Source organism: Rhodamnia argentea, chromosome 1 (assembly GCF_020921035.1).
Source record: "Rhodamnia argentea isolate NSW1041297 chromosome 1, ASM2092103v1, whole genome shotgun sequence".
Classification (NCBI taxonomy): Eukaryota; Viridiplantae; Streptophyta; class Magnoliopsida; order Myrtales; family Myrtaceae; genus Rhodamnia; species Rhodamnia argentea.
Window position 1 is genome coordinate 8556576 of NC_063150.1, and position 26748 is coordinate 8583323.

General features: G+C 42.3%; 6 protein-coding genes across 9 annotated transcripts; 1 reads left to right on the top strand and 5 right to left on the bottom strand.

Annotated features, from left to right (window-relative positions):
- Nucleotides 1-879: 879 nt before the first annotated feature.
- On the bottom strand, nucleotides 880-4033 carry LOC115740095 (seipin-1). Of its 2 annotated transcripts, XM_048275134.1 has the most exons (3): nucleotides 1995-4033; nucleotides 1749-1964; nucleotides 880-1646 (listed from the first exon to the last, which is right to left on the bottom strand). In XM_048275134.1, the coding sequence occupies exons 1-3, from the start codon at nucleotides 2337-2339 to the stop codon at nucleotides 942-944; spliced, it is 1266 nt and encodes a 421-aa protein (XP_048131091.1). In that variant the 5' UTR covers nucleotides 2340-4033; the 3' UTR covers nucleotides 880-941. The 2 variants fall into 2 exon arrangements, with proteins under 2 accessions (XP_048131091.1, XP_030529327.1); XM_030673467.2 differs by having other exon boundaries at nucleotides 1749-4033.
- Nucleotides 4034-4429: 396 nt separating this feature from the next.
- LOC115740108 (protein METHYLENE BLUE SENSITIVITY 1-like) lies at nucleotides 4430-5093 on the bottom strand. The gene has a single exon (XM_030673483.2). The coding sequence runs from the start codon at nucleotides 5006-5008 to the stop codon at nucleotides 4694-4696; it is 315 nt and encodes a 104-aa protein (XP_030529343.1). The 5' UTR covers nucleotides 5009-5093; the 3' UTR covers nucleotides 4430-4693.
- Nucleotides 5094-6134: 1041 nt separating this feature from the next.
- Nucleotides 6135-7525, bottom strand: LOC115740105 (CRIB domain-containing protein RIC4). 2 transcript variants are annotated; one of them, XM_030673480.2, is made up of 3 exons: nucleotides 7186-7525; nucleotides 6854-7015; nucleotides 6135-6561 (listed from the first exon to the last, which is right to left on the bottom strand). In XM_030673480.2, the coding sequence occupies exons 1-3, from the start codon at nucleotides 7307-7309 to the stop codon at nucleotides 6317-6319; spliced, it is 531 nt and encodes a 176-aa protein (XP_030529340.1). In that variant the 5' UTR covers nucleotides 7310-7525; the 3' UTR covers nucleotides 6135-6316. The 2 variants fall into 2 exon arrangements, with proteins under 2 accessions (XP_030529340.1, XP_030529341.1); XM_030673481.2 differs by having other exon boundaries at nucleotides 6135-6558; nucleotides 7186-7524.
- Nucleotides 7526-9379: 1854 nt separating this feature from the next.
- LOC115740102 (GDT1-like protein 4) lies at nucleotides 9380-13715 on the bottom strand. The gene is made up of 9 exons (XM_030673476.2): nucleotides 13330-13715; nucleotides 13155-13226; nucleotides 12774-12908; nucleotides 12568-12666; nucleotides 12310-12382; nucleotides 11039-11124; nucleotides 10512-10595; nucleotides 10295-10354; nucleotides 9380-9726 (listed from the first exon to the last, which is right to left on the bottom strand). The coding sequence occupies exons 1-9, from the start codon at nucleotides 13426-13428 to the stop codon at nucleotides 9538-9540; spliced, it is 897 nt and encodes a 298-aa protein (XP_030529336.1). The 5' UTR covers nucleotides 13429-13715; the 3' UTR covers nucleotides 9380-9537.
- A 1631-nt stretch (nucleotides 13716-15346) lies between these two features.
- Nucleotides 15347-16693, top strand: LOC115740106. The gene is made up of 2 exons (XM_030673482.2): nucleotides 15347-15773; nucleotides 15921-16693. The coding sequence occupies exons 1-2, from the start codon at nucleotides 15681-15683 to the stop codon at nucleotides 16176-16178; spliced, it is 351 nt and encodes a 116-aa protein (XP_030529342.1). The 5' UTR covers nucleotides 15347-15680; the 3' UTR covers nucleotides 16179-16693.
- A 1726-nt stretch (nucleotides 16694-18419) lies between these two features.
- Nucleotides 18420-24556, bottom strand: LOC115740096. Of its 2 annotated transcripts, none has more exons than XM_030673469.2 (15): nucleotides 24148-24556; nucleotides 22846-22968; nucleotides 22672-22737; nucleotides 22452-22547; nucleotides 22272-22355; nucleotides 22062-22180; nucleotides 21878-21979; nucleotides 21401-21517; nucleotides 20769-20837; nucleotides 20509-20575; nucleotides 20088-20141; nucleotides 19895-19984; nucleotides 19616-19669; nucleotides 19483-19533; nucleotides 18420-19039 (listed from the first exon to the last, which is right to left on the bottom strand). In XM_030673469.2, exons 1-15 carry the CDS (start codon nucleotides 24169-24171, stop codon nucleotides 18917-18919), a joined length of 1239 nt encoding a protein of 412 aa, XP_030529329.1. In that variant the 5' UTR covers nucleotides 24172-24556; the 3' UTR covers nucleotides 18420-18916. The 2 variants fall into 2 exon arrangements, with proteins under 2 accessions (XP_030529329.1, XP_030529330.1); XM_030673470.2 differs by having other exon boundaries at nucleotides 19483-19521; nucleotides 24148-24554.
- Nucleotides 24557-26748: the final 2192 nt, after the last annotated feature.

Genomic DNA, 26748 nt, shown 5'->3' on the forward strand with positions numbered 1-26748 from the left:
TTTTCTTTGTTTTTATTTTTCTGCTATTAAAAAATTTGAAAAAAAAATAAAACTGCAAAAAAAGAAAAAGAAAAAAAGAAAGGAGATACAAACCGGAGGGGGCTGCCCTCCCGCCGATGGGGCTACAATGATGGCCTTGAGGTCACCGACACCTCGACGGGGACCTACTAGCCCTCACCGGACTAGGGGGTGCCAATCGTGCCCTCGGCCGGATTTGAGAGAGGATCGCGACTATCTCCTACGAGGGCCGGCGCCCTCGCCGCCCATCGTTGCTACCCCACCGGTGCCTTCTCGCTTGTGTATCTCCTTCCTTTTTTTTTTTTTTTTCACTTTTACTTTTTTAAATTTTATTTTAATAATCTAAAAATTGGGTTAAAATTATATTTGACGAAAATACCATTGATCAACCGAAATATTTGATTAGCCTGTGAACCGTCAATATCGGGCTCTTATTTGAAACGGGCATCACCACTTGAGGCTTTTATTCGAAACAAAGAAGGGACTTTGACACCTTAATTAAAATAAGAACTACTTCATGTTCTCATTTAAAAAAAAGAAGGCACTTGAGACTTTTATGTAAAAATTTCCCCAAAAAATAATAATACATGCTCAACAAGATTCCTAATGGACGGACTTAGACACATCATCAGCCCGCCCAACTTAATCGAAGACAAGCGATTCAACCCACACGTGCACAGAGCTTAAGTGTCTGCAACTTCCGCAAATCCGTGACTGATGATTAATTCTCAAAAATATCGAGAAATCTCAAGTGTTTCATCGAAGAGGCAATGTCAAGTCCAATCGACATCGAACGTCGACCCGGACAAGGAAAACACGTGCGTTGGGTTTAATCCGACCTTTGAAAATTTAATCAAGACATTACTATAAAAATGCGCATGCGTTTGATTAGACCAGGTCACAAAAATTACGTGCGAAGAGCACTAGCTCAAGCACACAGACTCCGAATCCCAAACCTCATCTTCCTCCATGCTCGCGCTCGTGTCTTCTCGAGTCACGTTCCTGCTGGACGCTGCTGACGAACCTTCACCTTGGAAAACAAACCTGGCCTTCCTCTTCCCTCTGCTCTGCTGCCACTTCCTCAACAACTCCGCAACCTCGTCTCCATCGTCGCCGACTCTCGCCTCTTCTTCCCTCGCTCCGCCATCGCTCTTCTTCACATCGACCTCGGACACGCCGTTGTGCCCCATGGAGGAGACCCCCGTTGCCAACCCGGACGGCAGGACCAGGGTTTTGCAGCACCAGAGGAGGGCGAGCAGGAGAGTGGTGTACGTGCAGAGGGACGCCCACACGCAGAAGCTCCATCTCCAGTTGTGGACCACCTCTTTCGCCCATGGCAGCTGCGAGTTCATCGCGATCTGGGCCTCGTACACCTGCGGCAGCGGCAAAGTCCCCGCCCTCGGCATCAGTGTGATCCTGATGGCCGCTGTCCTGGGATGCCTTGGCTCCCTGTGCTTCAAGGCCTCAACTTTGATCTTCTGGGTCTCTGCTGAGACTCCTAGCAACAGAGGTATGCCCAGTACGAGCGTCCTGATGAGCCTCACCGGGAGGCTTCTGAAGCGCAGCATGCATGGCTGACTCGACCTTGCGATCACTTCCCCATTCACCGATAGCAACTCTGCAGTCACCTGTGAGAACCACAGATGGATTGGACACCAAACCATTGCAAACTAATTCATTCACACTTGCTCGAAGTTCAGTAAAATATAACAAAGAAGAGAGGGTAGAACCTGAAAAACACCAATGTGGCGATTATAGTCGGACTCAGGCGTCAAGAGCAACAGAGAGACGGAGAATGTGTGACCCACAGGAATGCCCACATGCTTCTTCCTGTGAAACCCTTCACACAGGCCTATTCCGCCATCAACACCACCACAGAAGGAGACGATGGCCTGGGGATGAAGACGAGTATAGTCGAGATGCAACCTTTGTCTCACACACACAGGCTCCTCCACCCACATCCTCACCAACCCCACACCCACCACCACAGACAGAGCCATGAGCAGAGTCAAGACCATGCAGACATGGGCGGAGGCGATGAAGCCGAGGCCGAGCCTCTTGAGGAGGAGGGAGAGGTTGGAGGGGACCTGGTGAACAGCGGACTCGACGGAGTCCTTGGTCTCCTCGGCGCGATGGTAAGAGTCGTGGGCCAAGGAGAGGAGACAGAAGATCGGGGACAAGAGAGACACGACGCACTTGTATATAAGCTCTGCTTGCAGGAGAAGGAGTCTTGTGAACCAGTGGGATTCCGGTGGCGGCGGCGGCGGTGTTTCACATGTGGGGTCTTCGTACAACATCCATTCTTCTTCTTCATCCTCCATTGGAGTTTGCTATTAGCTCTGTGTTTCTGTACGAGAGAAGAGAGAGAGAGTGGTGGCCAGGTGGGGACGCAAATGCATGGCAAGATACAGGGGAGACTGAGCGACGTGGTGCTTTGGAAGAGTTACAAGCTGACATGTGTCCCTTGCTGCTGACCAACATTTGTCTTCTCGTTTTTATACAAACATCATCAATTGGAATATGTTGCCTCAGGTTTCATTAAGAAGATGTCTCCAACTTGCTTTAAATTATGACGTTTCTCTCACAGTCAGACCGGCAACTTAAGAATCACAAAGGAATCATTCTACAATCCTTTCTGAAGCGGACTCCCCCTAAAAACGCCCCCACTATTGGGTTGCACAATCACAAGCAAATCAAATTATGCGTCTTCGCAGAGGCGCCTCCTGCTATACTTTGCACCTAGCTCTGCTACAGGAGAGTATCTGTCGAGAGTCAAAATCAAGCCATTCTTAAGTGGCAGCATCTTTTTGCCTTCACGAAAACTTGCTTTTATGACCCAATGATTGATCATAGTCCTCTTTATTGTTATCTCCGGCACATTCTCTTGTCAGGATTGGTCAGATCTAACACTCTCAGATCAAATTACCCGAGTCACATCACATGTACCCCTAGAGAAAATGATGGTGCACAATTGTCCCAGCTTTTCACCCTATTCGTCGGAAAAAAGGCAATTCCCAGGCCACGAGGACATTCCACTTTAACATCATAGCCATCTAGACTAAGAGAAAAACCACACAGAAGATAAAGTGATCGGCTCAGTTACAATGCAACAGCGTTAAAGCTCTTGCTTAGATCCTTCATCTTGGTATTCATTGTGAATTCGCCGTGATCAGCTCATGACAATGCAGAAAGACTGAAAGATCTATACAAAGATAGTTTTCTCAATGGTGTGATTTTTATCCCTTCGCCTTTCTTAAGTACGCTAGCCTGCAAGAACCTCGAGAGCAGCCACTGCTCGTACATCTGAAAACATGTCATGTATCAATATTTCACATTGAGGTAACATGAGATTCTCCCCTTTTGCCGTGGACGTCACAAGCATATTCATCAACCTTGTCAACCAACAGGCAGTAAATAATCTACGACCAAGCTGACATTATGACTCGGTTACTGCGGCCGAACTCAAGAACAGGACAGTGCATTTCCCCATTTATCACTCTGCTATCACCCTAGCATAGACAAATACCACCAACCAGCCTTCACGACCCTACGTAAAAGCAATCGGACTTTAGCTAGGAAGACCATCAAACCGCATTTTGATTGTCGCCACATGGTGAAAACAGAGGATCAAGCAGAAGATATTCCTCGTGTGACACAACTTGAGGTCAATCCACTCCAAGACATGCGAAAAGAAATTGAATCTATAATTCACTCCATCACAGCTACATCTTAACATCCAAGTTCAGTTAAAGATGACACATAAGACAGCAGAAAGAAAAGATTGCATGCAGGATGAGAGATTTTTCCAGTTCCTTCATATTATGCACATGGCTATCACTTCCAGGAACAAAAATCCTCGTCCTCATTGATGTAGCTCATACATAAAGAGTACGCATATTCAAGCAACATGAAGCGTTGGCATAGTATCTGCTAGTGATCAAGTCAGCAAATTGATGCATTTTCTAAGCATGGAATAGCAGTAAATGATACCAATTCGAAAAACACCGTCACTTGATTGAGTGAGACAGAGGAGAGTGAAATTTCGTGTGTAGGGGTGAAATCCGGAGATCCACGATGGAAGGCCAAAAGAGGTTAGCTGTTTATCATACACTTCTGGCAGATTGTCCGTTCGTGGGTCATCCGGTATCACTTTAACCCATCACTTGATCGATTATATGTCCACTGGTCATCTGGTATTGCTTTTACTAGAAATACTTTCTCAATGGATCAGCCATCTTTAATTCAGAAAACATGAGACCAAATCTAACAGTACCCACAAAACAACTCTTCAGAAGGAAGAAGAGTTATAACACCAACGCCCGCATATTGGATCACACAGATCCATAAACAGTAAGTAGGCGCAGGAATTCGAAAGTACATCATCGACATGAGCACATAACGATGTAACAACTAAGACAGGACACTTCATCTCGATCATTGATAATAGGCGACTCTAAGACATCATAGTCCGAGACATATAATATACATCAAGCTTAGCCAAAGAAGACAGCGTTTGAAAGATGGACAATCAAACCCCTTTCTCTCTCTCCCCCCCCCAACCTCCCACTCCTACCACAACTCCCTTCATCCAGTTAACATCACACCATCAAATCCAACAGCAAGACAACGATAGAACAGAGCCGTGACCGGCTTTCGACAGAGTCGGGAGCTCCAATCACTTCTTGTGACTACCTCGGATGCCGGGGCGAGTCTTGGACGTATCGCCGTTGAGGGAGGCGTGGAGGTTGATGAGCTTGGACTCGTCGAAGGGGATCTTGGGATGGCGAGCGTCGTGGTGAATCTGCATGGACTTGACATCGGGGCAGGTGGTCTTGCAGTTGGGGCACTCGTACTTGGCGTGGCCGCCCTTCTCGATGCCCGACCGGTCGGCGAGGCCGGCCTTGCCGCCGCCCCTGTTGGTGGTGGCGGCGTCGACCTTGGCCGCGATCTCCTTGGCGGTGTGCTTCTTCGGCTTGGCCTTGCCGGTCATTGGCGATCGATCGCGGAACCCTCAAGGGAGGAAAAAACCCTAATCGACGAATTTTGCAAATTGCAATGGTAAGGGGAGAGAGAGATTGACGCGCACAAGGAGAGTGTGTGTCTGTATATATAGAGGGGGGGAAGGGTCTTATCGCTCGTGGCTTTCAAGAGGGGTGATCATATGCGGTGAGGTGTACCGCAATGGGCTTTGGAGCCCCTTGTTCATGTTTTGGGATTAACCCTAGTAAGCCTGTCTTTTCAAATCCTCCCACTTTAATCGGGTCGGATCGGAACCGGCGGGACGGACGGAGGGATCGGGTGGTGTATCCCATGGCAGTCGCGGTACAAGCATGTAAGTACGTGAACGGTCTCGGGTGATATCGGTCACTGGAGAATGAAAATAGATGGCGGGTTAGGATTAGACTTCCCCTTCCCCTTCCCCTTCCCCTATTTCCCTATTTAGCATGAGAGAGATGGGGATTGATTAGTAGGGCAAAAAACTCCTCGAGATGCATCAATGGCCGGAGGAACGGTCGTCGCCAGTCAAATTAGTGTAACGGATCCACTAGTAAATTTTCAAATGAAACGCGCGAAAAATAGTGCATAAATTGAATCCGGTTCGAAAGAAGGATGTCCGAACAAATGAGCTCCTCAGTAATTCAATGTTTTCGGTTCTGCCAAAGTGGTAGAACTAACAAACTGAGAGCTATCAATTTGGTTCATCAAGCATGGCTGATATGAAATTCGGGACAGATATAGTAAAACTTCACAGTTAGAGATGGGCAGGCTTGGAGACCCCCATCTTGGTCAGGCACACCAATCCTAATCCGAAACTCCTCTAACCATTCACAACATCATCTTGTTGCAGACAGGACGTGATGGCAATGTGTGCTGCTGTTGATCAATGTCCGAATCGACCAATCAATTTGCTGTCGATCGATCCAATCTTTCTCATTCTACTCGCCGGGCGACTTCCTACAGAATTCACCCTTCATTTCTTTTTCTGGGTCAAAACATTGTGTCGGTTCGCTGGTAACCAACAGATGCAACTGCCTGCTATTCTGGGAAATACTATTTGATTACTGCATAATCAAGCCATATCGATTGAACTCTGTAAATTTGGACGAGATCCAGAATAAGAAGCTTCTTAGTCCACCAAAGCAATGGTGATACTATATAATATCATATCTTGCCTATGATTCAAGCTTCATCTGGGATACAGTTTTCTTTTTACACAAATTAAATACGGGAGAAAGGTCTGAACTGACACCAAACATAACTCATCAGCATCATCCGCACGAAGAGGAGCAGTTCTCGCCTACGCGGTTGATCTGGAATGCTCAGGCTGTGCTAAACAAGCATCGGCAGAAGAGGGAAAGAGCAGATCATGCTGGTCGGGAGAGTGGAGCGGCTCGTGATCGGGAGGGACGAGACGATCCCAGCCCTTGATGGGGTCGAGGGCTGCACATCCATCCCATCCGATGTGGGTCACATGCTTCACGTCTGTTGGGAGTCCAATTTCTATCTCCATCTCCTCCCCTTCCATGTCTTCCTCCTTGTACACTGAAACCATCAACTGGTTCTTATGACATGAAATCATGCTGGGAAATATAAGGTAAGATGATGAAACTTTTATAGAACTTGTCCCTAGATGTTTTTGGAAGTGGTGCTGCTGATAATGTCAGTATGTCATTGACAGGGCCAACTACATTTTCAGATGATCTTTGTCTAGTGAATTTACTTCATTAGACTGTTTTCCATGTCTTTCTAGCAGCAACACATTGAACGAACAAGTTATTATGTGTCTGAGAAAAATCTATAATGCCGACGGATGTGCGATAAGAGTACAATTTACCAAATAAGTGAGAGAAGCTTCTGAAGCCTTTGAATAGCCTATGAATGCCGGTCGATATGTTGGGCTTTGATAGAGCCATCAAACTGAAGGAGCCATTCGCACTTTCATCGGGCAAGCTCCCTTCTTCCTCCTGGTCTCGATCTGTCGTTTCCTGATCAGTCCCTTCACAGATTTGAGCCTGAATGTTACTAAGCACGCAAACAACCAGGGGGTAGATTTGAATTCGATGCATTTGTGCGTGCCTGTGTGCTGTGTCCAGTGCAACGTGCAAATGCATTTTGCGTTCGCATTCAGTGTGTGTGTGTGTGTGTGAGAGCGAGAGAGAGAGAGACTTAATGGTGGTGAGCCACCATTCTTCGATTGCTGGTTATTCTGGTTAGCTACAGCGACACTTGATTCAGACATACAGCCGACGGCAAATGGGAGGAGGACAAGCCTTTCAATTCTGTCTCTCATTTCTTGATGAATCGCCTGACAACAGAACAGGAAGAAAATATGCCTCTCTCAGAGAGAGATCCCGGCCTAGGAAGAGGAAACAATACACAATGCCGATTGCCGAGGGCGTGTCTCTGGATGACACAATAGCATCAGATATACAGGAAGAGGCAGTACTTATATCGTCGGCATCTGGTAGAGAGGGCTAAAAGGAAAAACTTGCTGGTCAGCTTCCCAAAATGATGGATTCCTTGTGGACGAGCTGTTGTTAGTGTTGCTGTTGTTCAGTAAAAATCTTGCAGATGGGTAAAGATTAACAACTAATTGACGTGGATGAACAGTCCAGTCCAACCCCCACGTACACGTTAAATGGCTAAAACCATGGCTAAAGTACAACCTACTCATTCCAAATTCTGTTAAAACTTCAATCTTTCTGGTTTGGTGGGGGAACTCTTGCATACTCAAGAGTGCAAAGTGGGCTCCTACCCATCACTAACCTCGCTTGTGGAACAAGCCATACCCACCATTTTTCTTGATGTGGACTCTACACATCTCACGACAGATGCTCGTCAAACTTTTGAAACTCCTAATTGGTGCTGGTGGAGTAGACACGCAGTACCCGGTCATTGCTTGATTTCAAAGGAGCCAAAGAAAGCATCATGTGTATTAGGAACGCATGGACCTTCGCTTGAGGAGATATCCAAGAGAGTATCCAAGTCCGAGCCCGTTAATAAATCCAGTTTAATCAACATTCACTCAAAAGTTTAAGTCAATGAGTTAAGAGAGTTACGAGCCAACCAGGACATATTAACTGCTGAACACAATATTAATTCTTCGATGTGAGACTTTTTTAACATGACTCACACGTGTATCTCAATAATGGGACATGTGAGCCTCTTGTATTTGTAATATAGGAACAGACACTCGCACAGACAGATTGGTTGTGGCCTTCTCTCTTTAGAGCAAAAAATCAGACGAGCCTTTCTCAGAAGAAAGGTGGATACTTTGTCTGCTCGAACGTCGTTTTCTCGTCTCATGTCTTGGCTCCCTGTCTTACATAGATCAACTCGCCAAAGACATGTAACGATGACAACAACTACGACAATCGATGATTACTAATTAGTAGACAATGACGAGCTTTGGCGGGCTGCTGTCGTCGCATAACAATATTCGCTTTACAGTACGACAGTTGTAGTTGAGGAATGTGGATATAGAGGTGCATGATACTCAGTTGGCCCCTTTGAGTGGCAAATACTCCATCTTCTTGGTGGGAGGGCAATCACTTCATTACAATCTGATGACACTTACACCTACCGATTGCAAGACTCTGTAAGTTCCATATGTTTTGCGACAAATTAAAAATTTTGCGAAGTACAGTAGGTCAGAGAATTTTCCGACGTGTTAACTTATCTTAAAAGTGTCGAACTTCCGGAAAATAGAGAGCAGGTCGTTCCTGCTTTCCTAAATATATAGATAAAACTTCTTGTTCACTCAGCAAAAGGAAGTATCACAGACTCTCAGATTGGCTGAAATTCAACATGGTAATCTGTTTGGAATACCAATTCCATTGCAATTCTTTATCTTATGATTACCTTCTTATCCTGGTCTGTTGGCGAGACCATCGAATTTTTACGTCCGAGGAAAATGACGCTGAAAATACATCGAACGATGTCAAAATGAAGAATGTCATTTGGAATTGGAATTGAATACACAAGACTGATTCTACTCCAAATAGTTACTTCGAGTGATTCTGCTCCAACATTCATTTTGAGCTACTCAACTATAGATGCGTTGGATTCCAGTGAAATTAGACTTCCAAGGCAGAACATAAAACGAGGTTCTCAGTTGCAATCAACTCGAGATGAATCAAGCTCTCAGAAGAAAATGCCTGATGAAGAGGGGTTCCAAAACTGCAACTTCATCTCTCAAGCATAACTAGGCAAAAAAACGCAAGCAGTTCGTGCTAGGCAACGGCAATTTAGGTCCTGCTGAGGTAGTCTTTCATTCTTTTTTTGGAATACACGAGGAACATGTTCGACGCAGCCAAAACTTTTACGCCGTGGAAGGTACAATTCAAAATAGAGAAAGAAGGAGAATCAAAACCAGAAGCCTTTTAACATGGGCTAAAATTGTACAAAAGAGTACTGAAAAATCTGATTATCATCAGTTAATATCAACTTTCGCAGAGAAAATGAGGAAGCATGGGCTTTTCAGAGCCCGCAAAGAATCATGTTAGCCTACAATATCACCTATAAGGGAGGGTAAAAATATGAAGACAAGGAAAAACCAAGAAAGAGAAGGCCACCGATGGTCGCGACTGTCCGCTGTGAGATCTTGGATGCTAACATGCTTCCACCCACCACTGCAACTGATGTACACATGGTGTGTCCTATTGTCGCCCCGACGGCCACTCCCACGGCATTCTTGTGTGTAGCCAGCTGCAACAAGAAGATAGCTCAACACTCCACTAGAACTCAGATAAACGTAAAATGGTGAATATTGTTAAGATATATCCAAACAAATGCATGCAGGATGAATGGCCATGTGCCCACAAGATTCTGTCTTATAAAGCATAAAGAAGCTAAGATTTGTGTGCTAAATTCCACTGCTGATCAAGCAAACATCGTGAAAACGGAGAACTACACATGATTAATGGCATTTTCCTCATTTTTTCAGCAACCAATAGCTCAATATAAAAGATTCAACGCACCACACATGAGGACAACTGACATGCCATAATGAGGTAAACTAAGGCAATCAAGGTGAGATAATATGAAAAGACAAGAATACCTATAGCTTAGACATGTCTAAAACAAATAAGCTTGCCAGCAAAGAATAGGGTAAACAAAGAACACTGAAACTAAATCAAAACCAAGCTTTTTGAAAAACTCAGAAAGTTTCCAAAGAGATTCCAACGAAAGAAAGCAAAATCAAGGAATTTGCTAAAAAGTTCAAAATACAGGCCCACAGAGAGTAGGAAGACTATAGTGAGGAAAAGTATCTTACAGCGATTGTAGCGATTTGGCTACGATCTCCCCATTCTGCTAAAAAAGTCAAAATAAAGGACTGTATAGGAGTAACAACATCGTTAGTTGCAGGAATTGCATAACAATTGGAAAAAATTCTGTAAAACAAGCTAGGAAACTGAATGTTGCAACAGCATATAAAGATAATCAGATCTTAGCAGAAGTCAGATGGAACAGATAGTCCAAATAAGGCACACCTCTAGAAAGATGGGCGTACAAAATCTTGAAAAGAAGCGGCGGAAGGTTGTCTTCCCTTGTCCAGTCTCTAGTTTCTCTTCAACCTGCATATATCAAATATAGAACGCATAAAATTCTCAATTGGTAGCAGCCAAGGGAAAATAGTTCATAATAAATGCTTCGGTATTTAAATGAAAAAAGACAAGTGGAAATAGGAAAACTTCCACAATCCTTGCAAGTGTAACTACTGGACATTAAAGAACATAACACATTGCAAATATTGGGCCAATAAAAAAAAAAGGCACAGTAAACTAGGTGGTCCGTAAAAGCACCAAATTAATCAGTCTATCCAAAGTCAGCTTCATGGCAACAAATTCGGGTCATTAATAATGGCTCCATGCAACACTATTAAAATCACAAAGAAACATCCCTTCAAGCAATTTAATTTCAACCAACCATATGGCAGAAACAGAAGGTCACAATCTAGACAAATTGGATTCTAGAGGAACAATAACATAGTTTGGGAAAGGGTTACTGACGAACATACCTCCTCCATTTCTTTCTTTTGAGATGACTTTGAATCCGACTTCCATGCTATATAAAGTAATCGCAACCCAAAAAATAGGTAGAGAACTGAAATGGAAGAGAAAGTTAATTCATCAAACAACTGGCTTCCAAGATATGCTGTTCTCGCGAAATACAACCTATCAAAATGCCACAGAGGAATAGTGAAAGGATATCAACATCAACAACACCTTTATTCCAAACTAGTTGGGATCGGTGGTCGATGAACTCAAAAATAAATAAAATAAAAACAAGACCGATTGAGGGAAAATAAAAATAATTATATAAATATATATAATATATATAGGAAAAAATGACTAAAAATGACAATTTGGAACATAGGAATTATGTCCCTCCACAATGCTAATAGCTTTCCTTCACTCCATTCTAAGACAAACCGTACGCCAATATATTTCTCACTTCATTAAATCTTATTTTACTACTTTCCTCCAGGTAAGTTTTGGCCGACCTCTTCCTTTCTTCATGTCATGCTTTCGGTAACAAACTTATGTTCTTACCGGAGCATCTAGGGATCTTCGAAGAATATGTTCAAACCATCTCAATCTATATTCTCTCATCTTTTTCGCCACCAGTACTACTCCAACTTTTCGTTGAATATCTTCATTTCTTATCTTATCCATCCTTATATGACCACACATCCACCTTAATGTCCTCATTTCCGCTACAGGAACAGTGAAAGGATATCCCTATCATAATTTCAAATAGGAAAATACAAATGAAATTTATGATCTAAGTGCATCATTCTTAAGAATGTTTATCAAGCAACAATCGCATGGTGCCACACAAGTAATGGCAAGCTGTACCATGAAGATAGTCAATGGCCAAAATCCAACTTACTGTCACAGAACTATTGGCTGAGAAGTCGAGTAGCAGAGACGGTACTAGTAGAATCTGAGGAATGAAACTTTGAAGAATGATGCTCACTTAAAAGATCCTACAGCATTTCAGGTAAATGCCAATGAAACTCTCTTCCCATGTGAAATCATTAGAAAGAATAGCCAAAAGTAACAGTGTAACATTCTCTTCAGAGTGTATCAACCTGTCGTGACCTTTGAAACGCTAGATTTTCCTAAGAAAGATATCCTTGCATGTACTAAGGGCCAACAAGAAAAGGCAAACTCACAAAGAACACTAGTTATACAAAGCACTCGAGAACTGCACAGAAAAACTAGTGCATGTCTGAAATTTATTCCCAATTGAAAAGGCCACATGGCAAACTAGAAAAATTTATACCTGTGGCTGCACTATTTGTATGCTTCCTCGATATCAGATTTGGCACAATTCTTCCAAGTCCAGTGGAAAGCACCTAGGCGACATTGACAGCAATAAATCATAAACGGGACTCAGAATAAATAAACACACGGCAAGCTTCAGACTTTGCAGAGCCATTTTGCAAGCCAAGAAATATCAGAAACAGGCGAAGCACAAGGACAAGAGAGTGAAAGAAAAAATCAATCATGAAAATGCAAATGCAAGCAGGAGCTTACTTACTGTCATTACAATCAATGCCGTGAGAGCGCCAGATAGCACAATTGACTTTGGGTGACGCATTGCCATAAGAGCTGCTATTATAAAGGTCTCATCTCCAATCTAGCAGCATGAGAAAACATAAGTAAAGACAACTGTAAAGCCAATGTACCAAAAAAATCAGCTCAAGAAACATGATATGTGCAGCGATGTGATAAAAGCAGGCAAACCTCACTGACGAGGATCATTGACAGACTCGCAATGAAAGCATCAAAAATTCCGAGACCAGGACCATCCAAACCAATATTTATCCCAACAGAGGTGCCATCCTCGGCAGCAACATTACCCAGCTTGTTGAGGATAACCTGCACCAAGATTATCATCTCGCAAGTACTTTAACCTTCCGGGCTTCCGGATATTCATGCAGATTGCACTTCAAAAAGAGAAATCCGCATGACAATGCCGGAGAAACCACCATTTCCCAATTTTGTATATGAAATTTATGCTGATGGAACTAGAATTTTCCCGGTGAAAGATCGCCCAAAGCTAAAAAGTCTCCATAATTTCCTCTGTTTACACAACTTGCCGAGGTAGATGAAAAGTCAACTCACCTTGCTGCGCCGACCCAGATCCTTGACAATCGACTCGCGTTCTCCTTCCCTCTCAGTTCCAGCAAGAGAATCCTAATCAATACACGCGACGCAACGTATCAGCACCACACGCACGCACGCACGCACATCCCCATGGACGAACACGACGGTGATTGAAAAGAAGAAGTTTTGATACCTGGGAAGAGGCAATCGGAGCGACAGCCAAGAGGGCGAGAGCTACAAAGACCAGGAGACTAGGAGAGATGGCGCGAATTCTGATCGAGGACAGACCCATCGTTCCCGATCGCCCTTTCCGATTCAGCTGAGACGAAAAGGAGGGATTTTTACTTCTGGGAATTTCTTGAATCTAGGCTAGAGCGACGCGGGCATGAATTTGACAAGCTCAGATATGGGCCGGATCTGCATTCTTCCTCACGTCGAGAGAGGGAGGGAGAGATCGAGCGGAGATCTCCAAAAGCCGTGAAAAAAAGGCGAGGCTTCGTAGTATCATCCAAGCCAGAACTGGATCTTCAGTTTCACTTCGCCCCCGAGAAGGTTTGACCTTCTGGATCTCCTTTTTTTCAAACAAATAAAGAAAAAATTTGGGCACAAAAAGGGGAAAAACCAGCTTAATTTAGGCCGAAAGAGTAAATTTTGGTCTGCCAAGACTAAATTGAACTTGGTATTCAAGAACACCACCATCCTAAAAAGTCATGTTGAAATTATTGAAAAGTTTAATCCGTATTGCATGAATTATTATTGAATTTTCGATCCTAAAGAACAGAAAAAAATAGCATAATTTAATATTATTTTAAGTCATGCGCGGCATTATTAGTCCAAATTTAAATTACGACCTCAATCCAAGGTGCCATTCAATGATTTTGCGTGCAAATTGTTTTGTATTTGTGACGCAAGCTTTGCCATACCTCTTCCACGTAGTTTCTTTACCATCTAAAGTTTTTCTGACATAAATGTGACTATTAAGCTTAAAAGGGACAGTATCTATCTCAACTGTTTGGCAGACTAAGATCAATGAAAACTAAAATTTATGCTCGGCCAACTTAGCCCCGCGAAAGAGTGCTGTAGTTGGGTTTTCTGTAGTCTCACAGAGAAAAGTTTCTGTTTTTAAATTTTTGGTGGGATGCAGAGAAAAGTTTAGGTTGGCCAAAAGTTCACAATATAGTGGCATAATACATTCCATTGGCGAAGATGGTTGAGTACCATTCAGTAATCTCGTGTTCTTGGAATAGAAGTGAGCATGTTGCAAGAGGAGAAGAATGCACATCATCTGCTGTTATGCCACTGACTCAAATGCCAGTTCGAGGATACTCATCATCTGCTTATAGTCATTTCAATTACGTGCTCAGCTTCCAGGATCAAACTCGGGGCTTCTTTTGCCGTGCGACCGGACATTTGTGCAACTCACTCGGTGAAACGCGCGTCCTGCTTCAGCTCAGTGTGACTCATATTCCCATTTGAGGCTGTTAGATTACTTCCATTCTCTAAATCCACACTTTAGTCGAATAGAATGCACCCAAATCAGGACTACTTAGTTGAAAAAGCTGTCTGAACATGAAAATCACCTTTCCCGAAACATATATGTATGTGCTGTCTTCCGTGAAATAATTGTTTGGGGGACGGGCATTCGCGCTCTGCTTTCGTGTCGGTGTTGTTGACCTGCATAAGTGGGGAGATCTCCAATCAGGGTAGAAAAGATCAAAAAAGAAAAAAAAATTGACAGATTTATTAAAATATTTGGAAAGATTTCAACAGTTGTTTATGTAGACGGGTTGACCCTGTCTTTTACTTGATCAGCAGCAGTCAACAATTTCAGCCCTCTACATGTCCAAGTCCAAGTGACAGCTCAAAGATCCTCAACACCTCTCACGCTCACCGCGGAGGAGGGACAAAGGAAGCAAGAGGGAAAAAAAAAAATCTTGTCTTGGCAGCAAACAAAACATTTAACAAAAAAATCAATGATGTTGACAAGTGAAGTACGAACAGCTTAGCAAAAAATATGGTACAATAAAGAACAGAGGTTAGAAAAAGTGAAGCATGAGGTATGAACAGAGCGGCCAAATGTCTTCCCATCCAAGACCGACCTCAGATCAAAAGAATCATACTTTTGAAGGGCCATGATTGATACACGTGGCCACATCGCCAATCTTGAAGTAGCTAAAATGGGTGTGAGTGTGTACACATCAGTGGACCTCCCACAACTAGGACTAGGAGTGCGACGGTGTGGGAAATAGTATTGCTTCCCAATTCCAGCAGCATCACTCCCCTCCTTCACTTCTGTGGGAGAGAGTGAGTGGAGTGAGTGGCATAGTGCAGAGAAAACCCTTCTCTCTATTTCCTTTTACCAACCCAATTTCAACTTCTCTCCATTTCCACTTTCAAGAGGCCCTGTAACAATTCAGCACCGTCTAAGCATCCCAAAAACCATTAGCAAGCGCCAAAGAACTCTCCTTGTTACTCAGATTGGAAAGCCCACTTCTCCCGTCCACACAACCCAGCCATCAAGGCAACCCTCTGGAAAACAAAGTTATGTCTACCCATGGGATTCTATCGTCTCTCTTTCTTGCCCTCTTCATCGCCTTTGCCAGTGCCATCCCTCCAAATCAGGCAGCTTTACTCCATGTGAGTGCCTCTCTCTCTCTCTCTCTCTCTCTCTCTCTCTCTCGGCCTCTGCAATATAGCTCCAGAAGTCCTAGATCCCTTCATTCTCCTTCCCAAAGTTGTGATTTTTTTCATCTGGGTAATCACTGATTTGAATGTTTTTGGTAGGCAAATGGGTCGGCAGCAGGGGAAGAGATGGTGCCATTGGTGGAGCATGGCAAATTTGAGATGGTGGAGTTGAATGAGACAAGGAGGAGATTGGGGAGCTTCCAGATATGTGCACTGTGCACTTGCTGTGGTGGAGCAAGAGGGGTGTGCTTGCCATCTCCATGTTGCTATGCCATCAATTGCAACATCCCAAACCGCCCTTTTGGCTTCTGTTCTTTCACTCCCAAGACCTGCAATTGCTTTGGATGCCATCTCTGAACCCCCTCCTCTTAAAATCATATTTTGTCTTCATCTGTTCTACTTTATTAAATTTGGGGGGTTAAGCATTATTCCTATGGGGGAGTGTGAGTAGGGAAGGCTATCTGTGTTAGATTCTTTAACACAAAGGAAGAAGAATTGTTTATAAGGTTACTTAAGTCGTAATTTGTTATCATCACATAGGGAATTGCTAGTTCCAGATGGGTTTTTGCTATTTGTAGCTGGGATTTATTTTTATTGTCATTTGGCAAGAGGAGGTGGTTTTTGCTGGAAATAGCAAAAACTTGCCTGTGCAAGCTCTGCAGTTTAGGATTTCTATGAACGTTGTCCTTCGTTTCAAGCAAATGGGTCTTATTTTTTATCTCTGGTCTCTCTGGCCCGTCATTGGGACTTGCATCTGTGGGTGGATCAGAAGTATAATTGTTCTTGACTCTTCTCCACTGAAGTTTAGTATTTCTAAAGTGTGATCAGATTATTTTTTCCCCTTCTTTCCTATTAAAATTTCTTTCGCAGCGGAACTTTTTTGGATTTATATCTTTGTTGGGTGATGACATTGCCCGGATGATAAGCGAGAAGAGCGACTTTACATCATTGTTATTAAGACCAATGGTTGAGGCCAGTCAATGTGCTTCTCGTGTTGTTTGACTTTTGAGTTAAAAGGAGTCTTTTTCCAGATCTCCCTTTCGGCGTTGCGCTCCAGCGAGACGTGCTCTGCTTTTCCTTTGCACCAGTGGGTGTTTAACATTCGAATCTGTCTTGCATATACATGCATGGTCATCAGAGGAAGAGCTTGCTGAGAAGCAACGGGTCTTCTTCTTCCTAAGCTACTTTGTGAAGCAGGACTGCAGGTCTTGGCACGTGGTGAAGTAAATCATTCATGGGCTTTTTATTAGTTCATGAAGTAAATCGATCACGGGTGATTTAATAGAACATTTTCTTGGTCTTTCCTCGAGCAGATCAGGTACAGTCAGATTCTGGAGTCATCACTCATGGAGACAAGGGTTAAGGATTTAACCTTAGAGAATGTCCTGCCTGGTTCCCATGGGTCATGTCCTGATCTGGTCGGCAGCATGCTTTGATCAAATGGGGGCACCTTAGCTTTTTTGAGAGAGAGAGAGAGAGAGAGAGAGAGAGAGAGAGATGAGATTGTAATAGTTGGCAGAAAGATGGATGAGGGAAATTAATGAATGTAGGTGAGGCCAACCATATATTAAGGAGTGGGTGGAAGTTGGGGCCAATTAAACCAAGCTATATCTGCCCTATTCCTGTTGGCATTGCTTGGCTTGCCGCAGCTTCAACTGCATTATTCAATTCTACTGTTGGAATAAGATTTTATTAGGAATAGGCTTCTTATCCTTATTTCATAACATGGCATTTGTTTATTCATTCTTCAGAGGAGGAAATTTCTAAGAACTCTCACTATGACAGCAAGATTCAGTTGCAGTCCACTTGTGCTGGTGTGCCTTGGGAGCGAAATAAATTTCTTTTTCAGTCTTGTGAGGCTCATCATACAAATCCAACGCTCATTCTGAATGTGTTGTCTTCAGAACCGTGCAGTGGAATCATTCTTAGGTTTCTGCTTTTCTATTTTTACAAAAAAAGCTTCTGGGCAGCACACCATGTGCCTCTTTGCTTCTTAGACCCACAATTGTATCCTGAGTTCTGGTCTTTGTCCATGACACATTCAAGTCAAGTTGCTTCTACTAGAATGTCCTTCCACTGCATCAGCTATCCCTCTGTTGTTTCTCTTTTAACTCTTCCGGGATAATGAATTGGGCCAGTTCTGATTTCTGGCAGATCTCAGTTCTTTTATCTACTTATGTCCATGAGTATTTATCATTGCTATCTTCATAAGGAAAAGGATGAGAGATGCATTTTATAAGACCAATTTCATTGCCCGTTACTAAAACAAGATATGCTGTGGCTCTTCGCAATTAGATTGAGTCAATACCAACGTTATCGACTTGTACTAGAGGAGCTTGCACTTGCACTAATTGTTATTATACAGAGAATGTAAATTTAGGCAAATGGAGACCTAAATATGAGCAATATCTAGTGGGAGGGTCATTCTCAATCATTCAATCCCCAGAAATGAAGCAAGGCTAGGCAGGCACTCCTCATGATTGCAACTCAACACAAATCATTAGCAGTGTCATTGAAAGTGCCCACCGCAACAGGGTAAAGAAGAGCCAAAAGAGAGAGCAATCATTTGCCACAGATTACCTCCGAATCAACAAGACAATCCAGAGAAACCTGAAATGGCAGTAATTCCTAAAGTTACAAACTTTAAAGTTTCTATAGCTTATTATGGCCGGTCATAATGTGCACTGGTCAATAGATAGTATGAGACAGTCCAAAGGAGTACAACCTTCATGAACCCTCTTTACAAGTTTTATGGAACATTGCCCAGCGGTATGAGACACAAGAGTGCGGTTTGTGAGAGTGATACAATAATTGCTTCTCAATCGGACAAACAGAAGGAATGATATCGAGGTATAGAGAATATTTACCTCGCAACCAAATCATCAATCTTGCAATCGAAAAGGAGGATTCAACTATATACAGGAGCAGCAGCACTAGGTACCCGGTATCTTTGAAACCCTGGCACTGCATCAACTATGCTTTAAGATCAAGGCTTATCTTCTCAATGCCTGCAATCAACTGCTGCCTCGGTCCTCATTGCATTGTACACAGCCATCAATCTAAGGAATTCTTAACAAGAGGAGCGTCGCTGGACATTAGGCCATGATATTGTCCGTTGCAGCTTGAGGGTACGGATCAGTCCAACATTCATCTTCCTGGACAGCTTTCTTCCATCTTTTTCTGAATATTGCGAGCTCGACATAGGACTGCCTCCTCACCTGCAGACACATTAAGAATGTGATCCGATAGTCTTTCCCGAAATACAGTTAACTGCACTCGAAACCTCATTCACTAGCCCATGGGAAGATGAAAATTATCACCATACTAAGAGGCATGCATTTCTATGACAAGCAATGAACTTATCTATCATATAAGCTAGGAAGTTATCAGCAAACAAATCATTGAATCTAGTGTGACATTGCGATAAGTGATACCACTTCTCAACCCAACCATGTCAGCAATATGGAAAAAGAACTTCATTCTATATCCTCTCTTTCCTTAAAAGCCACAATTAGCTGTTTGCATAGACATCTCAGTTCATGAAAATAAAAGTCATGCTTTTAAAGTCAAATGAAGGGAAAAAACATTTAGGATGCGTCATTTGCTTCTCCTCCATTAGAATAGACGGTCAGGAAAATGTCACAAATGAGGGGAAACTTACTTCAACTCTAGGATCATGTTTATGAGACCTTGATGGTGCCTGCACAAGAAGTTTCGCAATATACAATTCAAATCACTCAGATATTTGCCAGAAGTTTGAGATAAGCAATGAAGGTTAAAAAAACAGACAATACCTCTGATTCCACTTTTTCAGTCTCAGAAGTATCATTGTGCGATTGTGAGTCCGACTGCAAACACAAGTTGTAAAAACGAAGAAAACAATCAAATATAACCTTAACAACCCAATTAACAACAGAAAATACTCAAGATAATTTTCACACTGAACTATTTCACCCTTAAATGATGTTCGCATAGCATGCAAACATTACGTTTTTCATAACTATTTCTATATACGAGGATTCAGCATCCAAGATGGTGCCCCTTGAGAGAATGATAACTGTAATAGTCCAAACCTGGTTTTCATTGCCACCGCCGAGTGTCGGCCGATTATAATGCACTATATACTCGGCATCCACAATGCCTACAGTCTTGATTCGATCACCCTGTCAAGACAAACTGAAGTAAATAATCTCCGCCTTGGAGATGTTTAAGAGGGAAAGCAGGTTGAGACTACATCGACGGCTGAGTAGAGAAAGTTAAACTGACTTGAGCGCAGTAACCAAGTTGTGTGTCTAGGCCCCAAGCATGGATCAAATCATTCTGTTAAGAAAGTTAAGAATGCATGCAGGGGTGAGTAACCAATCTGCTTCTGTAAGAGGTTAGGCTTAACTTGATCACCCTATAACATCCATGAGTTTAAAATGTCAGGTAAAAGCCATATCTTGCAAATGGGTTTATAAGGTGAAATGCGGCAGTTTCCTACCTTATTATTCTGGTCCATATCAGACAGCAAGCATCGAATTCAAAGTCAAATTCAAGCTCAGACAATAAAGACATCATCTTCCACATCTTAATAGCTACATATGTAACCTAGACATTTCTTTCGAATGACATGGCCGCAATAAACAAGCAGACCCTTTCGATGTCCTAGAAAAAGACAAAAACCAGAGACAATTAAATGGAACACCTGAATCATATACCATACACAGCGCCAGGCAGCTCTTGAGAAAACCGGAGCCATCATCTCTATCCACCTGCAACAGATTATATCCACTTAATTTCTACAGAAGATTATAATAGAAGATCAGAAGGAAATAGAGAGTTAATTATCTCGAATAAAAAAGAGCCACAAGCATTGCCTGAAAAAACAGACAATCCATCCAACAATATAAAGTACACCCTACAGATACAAGGAACTTTCAATAGTATATGGTGCGGTGCACCTACCCAGTGCATGGAGGAGCTGTACTGTTGGAACCACAACCTTTACCAGGACCACCAGGCTTGAAAGTCCTCCTGTTGACAAAAGAAGAAAGATAGTACTTCAATCCACAAATCAATAGCGCTCTATAGTTTTCAACCTAATATTGTCATTTAGTAAACAGATTGACATTTCCACAAGCTGTCCTTCGATGAACCCATTAACATTTTAGATGATACTACATGACTATTGTAGCCACCCCTACAAATCTCTGTTAACTGTCGAGTTATTCAAGTAAAAATTTATTGCATGGAAATCCCACGGATAAGTGCTACTGTAGCACAAAAAAAAAATTGTTTTGGATGGTTGAATCCCACCAATTAGTTGGTTCCGTGGTTATGGAAATTTTCTTAGGTGAGATCTCGAGGAGGCACAACATTGCTAAAGCCTGGTATGTCTGGATGTTGGGCAATACATTCATTTACCTCCCCTAGTTCCATGTTCCCGTTTGAGACCATCCATCACTAGACAGAGGTTCGCACAATCCAACGATAAGCAAAATGACTTGGAACAATGATGCGTGTAGCAAGAGGCATCCATGAGATCAACCAGATTTTGGAGTCAAACTTTGGCAAAAGGTAATAGGACATAAGATCACCTGTGTACGACCGATCTCCTCCCACGTGCAGTGATTTGATGATGCACATCTGATTTGGTAGGATCAAGGGCTGGTTGTGATATCTCAAGCCCTTCAGTCTTGATGATAGAGATGTACCTACAAGAATTTGGTGTTTTGGAGGAGGGAAGAGCCAGATATCTTGTCAAAGGCATTTTGAAGTTGGACCACACCATAATCACCATTTCAAGTTTGCACACAATCATCAAAACAATTAGGTATGACAATCAATCCTTGCCAACAAGTTAACTAGAAGTATGCAAGGAAACATGAAGCTGTGTAAGTCATTGCGCTATCACTGTGCTATCAAGAAACCAATTATCTGAATGAATGCAGATTTAACAGATATTTGATGAAGCATCACATACTAACAAAATGGAACACTGATACTCTCACGTCTTACACTCCCCATAAGGTAGCAAAGAAAATTGAATTGCTAATGAGGGGAAGCACACATACTTATCGGGGTGAAAATCTTCAACTCCTAGGTCCTCATCCCACAGAAAAATATATTTGTATTCTGCAACTATATCTGGATGAAGGAAACGTTTGGCGAACCACCTAGTCATGTAGAACAAGATAAAAGATCCATTAGGATACAGTGAATGATCATCACAAGGGTTGGAAGGACAAGACCACTTGCCATTTAGTTTGGTTAAATGCAGACACATGTATAACGCGACCACTCCATTCTAAGTCCTTCCACTCATCAACAACCCCATCATAGTGGAAAAGCATCACCACAAAATCATTTGACAGAAACTGCAAAGTGCAAAGTGAAAAATGACAACAATTAGCCTAGATAAAAGCTCAAGATAAAGGGACTAAGCAACAGCCAGAAAAATTTTCTCACCTTTGTAACCATTTTATTCACAAGATCCTTTTGCTTGATTCCAACAGCCACGGCAAACAAGTTAGACAAAGAACTAAGAGAGCCCTGTCCAAAGATCAAGCAAGTTAATGCATGTTCAGAACTATGATGTTATATCTTCCACAATGAAAAAACTATTGTCATTTCAGGCTGTTTTTTTACCTCTGCAGAATTCCATAATGGCCTCATTTCCAAATCAGAAGAACTGGTAACAATACCGTCTGGTAAGGCCTCACTTCCACGTGGTCTGCATTGATTCTGAAATGATAACACAAATAAGCTATTAAACAACAAGTGAGACATCTGGCATGGCACGAATGAACAGAAAGTGATGAGATCCAAAACTGCCATTCTCTAATAACAAGATGGAAGGATGACATACTGCACAAGTGCTGGTGTTAGCACTCTGTGATTTATCAATTATCCTCCAATCCCATCCTGAAAATTTCTGCAAAACATTTTCAGTTTCATTCATGACATTCAGCAAGTTAACTACCGGGACTGAGTTCAGCGAAAAACATGATAATCTGTAGAACTAAGAATAGTAGATATACACCTCTCTGTAATCTGATGCCAACAGTGCACTCCCAATGAAAAGTGCTAGACAAAACAGAGATGCTGCAGGAAACAAGTTACAGAAACAAGATTTTCTACACTTCTGATCTGCAAAGAGGGAAGCCTGAAGGAAGAGGAAAAACAGAATAATGTCAGAAGAAATGAAGGTTTCCAGTGTCCTTCTCATCAAGGAAACCAATGTACTCACTCACTAAAGAGAATAAAAGGAATGGATATACTATGGACACTTCGAAACTCATCAAGCTCTCAATTGCACGATTAAAACCATATATGCATCAAATACATTGACAAAAATGGTCAAGGAAACTACTTTTAGAATCTAAAGAAAAACCACTCCCAGCTACTGTAATTTCTAGGCTTATAAAAATCTCATTTGCAGAGCTCAGGGTTTGCCCATAAACTAGTAATCCCTACCCTAACAAGTAATTATAGAAAAAGAAAGCCTAATTAACGCATGAAATTAGGACATGACTGGATTGAAATAACAAAGTCTGAACATGTCATAGAATTCTTCAGCTATGTATATGCAACAGAGCTCAGTATCAGTAGTTCATTGAAATGACAGACGTATTTCATGGCTGAAGTTTGCAATTTACAACTTAGCCGTGCTCAGTCCACACCAAAATCAGCTTGACTCTCAGACATGAATTTAATTCCACCATCCAAAGACAGAGAAAAAAAACAGGATTCCTCCGAAAGAATAAGGTTCGTCTGTAGTTTTATGCGATGGAAACTCTAACAAGCCTCGCAAGCTATTGGCAAATCCCGCAGCTGATACTGTCGCATATTTGCCTTAAGAAGCAGCATATTCTTCAACAAACTTGAGCGCATTGTAAAAAAGCATCACTCATGGAGACAACAATGAAAGAAAGATGCAAATTTATCAAAACAACAAAAAGCAAGAGCCACCTTCTTTTGTTCCCATTCCACTCATTGCAGTCTTTTGGAGGGAATCAAATGCCAAGCCGTTCGAATATTGCAAGCTAAGTTGAAAGTTAAATCAACCATCAAAACGCAAAAATCAAATGCTAAAGTCACTTTGTGAAACTTTTAGTTGACCAAGAGAATTTGATTAACTGAGACACCCTCAGCGGTTAACTTTTTGCACTAAAGTTCCAAACTTTGCTTTGTGTCAGCGAGTCATCAGCATGCCCACCGAGAAGCTCAATTAACTTCGAAAAGGAATGATCTTTATCAGATTGCATCGAGCAAGAAACAGGGGACAAGCACACAAAAATCACACGCGGAGAAGGGCATAAACAAAAGAGAGGGGGGAACTCACAGCATTTGGAGGATTGATATCCATGGAAGTCGCCCAAGCGTGCAGAGAGAAGAGAGAGAGAGAGAGACAGAGAGAGACAGGGGCAACGAACGACAAGTCTGCTATCTTATGTCGAGGTAAGTGGGGTCGATGAACAGCTTCAAGGAAAAAATACTGATCTTTCGGGTTTCGGCTTCTGGGTATTCTTAAGCAACGGCGACAAGCTTTCAAGAAGGACAAACTTGGCCAAAAACCGAAACTTTTCTTCTGGGAATCACCAAAACCGACAGATTGAAATGTTTATGATTGGACTTTCGGGGCGGTTCATTCAAAGTGTATTCTTTCTAGGGGGAGGAGGGGGAGGAGAGGTGGAAGACAGCCCGAGCATCACGGTAAATGGTGGGGAAGCGACGTTGCCACGATCTTCAATGTCATACAAAATATCATTTAAGAATTAGACTGCGATGTATGGTCTGCTTTCAATCTCCACAATTAACAAAGATTTGAAGTTTGAACACCCCACAAAGGTGCCTCTTTCTTTTGTCTTAAGTGTCGGTAGAAGCAGGGACGGTAACTCCCATGTTCCAGCGCGATTTTACCCGGCATTCATGTTTTATAATCAATTAAGAACTAGCAAATCTTTTGTTCTGCAAATGTAATTCTTTTGGATATTTGGGTAATAGGTTTCCAAACAATACAATCATTGTATTTTTCCATATTTTCATATGTAGTCATCTAATATAAATCACACAAATTTAGGTAGTAAATATTTACAAATGATTCTTTACGTATGTACGGATTGTTGAAATACATGTATATTAGATGGTTTTTTTTTTCGGTCAATGTATATTACATAGTTCAAATAACTGTTTATGACGAAATTTTGAAAGAGTTGAACAATAGTGGATATATATAACAAATAACGCGGGTCGAAAGATTGATTTCATATCATGCTCATATTTGACAAACAAATGTATTAAAATCATATTTGAGATACAATAATATTAATGATCAATCTCATTTTGGATCAAGAGACAACTTTGGCCAAAAATATGCATGTGTGTGGCTCTTGAAGCGGCAAATGGAGGCAACCATGACAACTGAAAAAATTATCTAAAAAATCCTAAACCTATTGCACGGTGGTTAATTCAATTCTAAATCTTTCAATTGAATGCCAATAAACTTTTAATGATTTGCCCATTTAGTCTTAATTTTATCAATTATGTCAATTTAGTCTTAAAATATTTGGCAATTTGTCAATTTCGTCCTCGGGCCACATGTAGGGAAACTTGCACATGTGATTAAGGCTAGAGACCCCGATATATTGTACTAATATGTGTAGGCCCCTAAATTTTTGATGATTTGTTAATTTAGTCCTCAACGTGCTACAAACCCTCCTCACATGAAGCAAAGGCTGCAATAAGTGCAAACAATCGCACAACCCTGTGTATGCGACAGATTCATGCAATGGATCTAATGGTTATCTAGGTAATCGTCCCAGCCCCCGTTTCGCGCAATTGCCGCTTCCGAGCTCCCACCGTACGGCCTTTCCGACTTCCAAGACAGGGAAGGATGGTTCCACTTTCTTCTCCTTCTTAAGAACCGCCCCCTTTCGTTTTGAACCTTCCACCAATTCAATTCTCCTTTGCAAGCTAGAATTTTCCCATAGAAATCCTTCTATAATCGAACATAAAACGCTTCTAGCGGTTCGGGGGCGCTGCCCCCGCGACCCCCGCCCGCTCACCGGGGAGCGGGGACCCCCGTGCTGTCCGGTCGCAAGGGGCCTTTCGGAACCGTCTCATAATCTCTTAGATAACAGAATACAATACATCAACCTCAACATCCATGATTGCCATTCCAAGCCAAATTCGTTTTTGTGGCCTTACCCCTGTCGCTTCGTTCTTCTTCCTGTCTCTGACTTGTCCATATCACTCAGCAGCATCCCAAGGAAAAGCCATCATGTGAGCGAACTCTTCTTCCTCTTTACGAAGAAATGGGCCGAATACCTGTCCTCTGTCTTCGGCATATCGGAGGTGAACTCGAGTTTTTCTGATGCCGCATGAACCAAGCTCTGTTTTAGGTCCATCTCTAGTTTTTGAGTCCTCTCGAACGACATCATTGGTCGGAGTTCAATTATCTTAAACATACCAAATAGGCCTTTCCGAAGCAATCTGGATGCACCATGGAATCGTCGAATTTAAATTTAACTACAGCAGCATCCTTTGCATTTTCAAGAACTCTAATGAAACCAGCGTCAAGTGGCGTTTGTACTACGTAAAACTACAAGCTCGTGTGGAAAATGTCTAATACTTTAACTGGAGCTGTAATGTGGCAGTTTTTCTGCCAACTTAGGTCTTCTCTCATTTATAAGCGCCTCCAGAGTCTGCTTGGGAGCCCCAAAAGGAGGACCTTGAGTCACATTTGCATCTGGCCACCATATCACCTGGTCATGCACGTTTGCATCTGGTGGTGATAAATCAAATTTTGATACTGCACATTACAAGGATTTGGATCCTGTCAATCACATTGAGCCAAAAAGAAAATTCATCTGGTGTGTTCAAAAGTACTAATGTGCCTCGTGCAGCCAAAGCAAGAAAGAGGAAAGAAAGAACACACGGTCTT

What these genes read in the sequence shown, in the direction of transcription:
- LOC115740095 (XM_030673467.2), bottom strand. Translation starts at nt 2,339, where the DNA reads ATGGAGGATGAAGAAGAAGAATGGATGTTGTACGAAGACCCCACATGT. An exon ending in GCCACATTGGTGTTTTTCAG is followed by an intron (nt 1,647 to 1,748) that starts GTTCTACCCTCT and finishes TGGTTCTCACAG; the next exon opens with GTGACTGCAGAGTTGCTATC.
- LOC115740096 (XM_030673469.2), bottom strand. Translation starts at nt 24,171, where the DNA reads ATGGATATCAATCCTCCAAATGCT. An exon ending in ATATCAATCCTCCAAATGCT is followed by an intron (nt 22,969 to 24,147) that starts GTGAGTTCCCCC and finishes CTCTTCCTTCAG; the next exon opens with GCTTCCCTCTTTGCAGATCA. An exon ending in AACATGATCCTAGAGTTGAA is followed by an intron (nt 19,040 to 19,482) that starts GTAAGTTTCCCC and finishes ATGTGTCTGCAG; the next exon opens with GTGAGGAGGCAGTCCTATGT.
- LOC115740108 (XM_030673483.2), bottom strand. Translation starts at nt 5,008, where the DNA reads ATGACCGGCAAGGCCAAGCCGAAGAAGCACACCGCCAAGGAGATCGCG.
- LOC115740102 (XM_030673476.2), bottom strand. Translation starts at nt 13,428, where the DNA reads ATGGGTCTGTCCTCGATCAGAATTCGCGCCATCTCTCCTAGTCTCCTG. An exon ending in ATCTGGGTCGGCGCAGCAAG is followed by an intron (nt 12,909 to 13,154) that starts GTGAGTTGACTT and finishes ATCTTGGTGCAG; the next exon opens with GTTATCCTCAACAAGCTGGG. An exon ending in GCCAAATCGCTACAATCGCT is followed by an intron (nt 9,727 to 10,294) that starts GTAAGATACTTT and finishes TTCTTGTTGCAG; the next exon opens with CTGGCTACACACAAGAATGC.
- LOC115740105 (XM_030673480.2), bottom strand. Translation starts at nt 7,309, where the DNA reads ATGAGAGACAGAATTGAAAGGCTTGTCCTCCTCCCATTTGCCGTCGGC. An exon ending in TGGTGGCTCACCACCATTAA is followed by an intron (nt 7,016 to 7,185) that starts GTCTCTCTCTCT and finishes AAATCTGTGAAG; the next exon opens with GGACTGATCAGGAAACGACA. An exon ending in AAGCTTCTCTCACTTATTTG is followed by an intron (nt 6,562 to 6,853) that starts GTAAATTGTACT and finishes TGATGGTTTCAG; the next exon opens with TGTACAAGGAGGAAGACATG.
- LOC115740106 (XM_030673482.2), top strand. Translation starts at nt 15,681, where the DNA reads ATGTCTACCCATGGGATTCTATCGTCTCTCTTTCTTGCCCTCTTCATC. An exon ending in ATCAGGCAGCTTTACTCCAT is followed by an intron (nt 15,774 to 15,920) that starts GTGAGTGCCTCT and finishes TGTTTTTGGTAG; the next exon opens with GCAAATGGGTCGGCAGCAGG.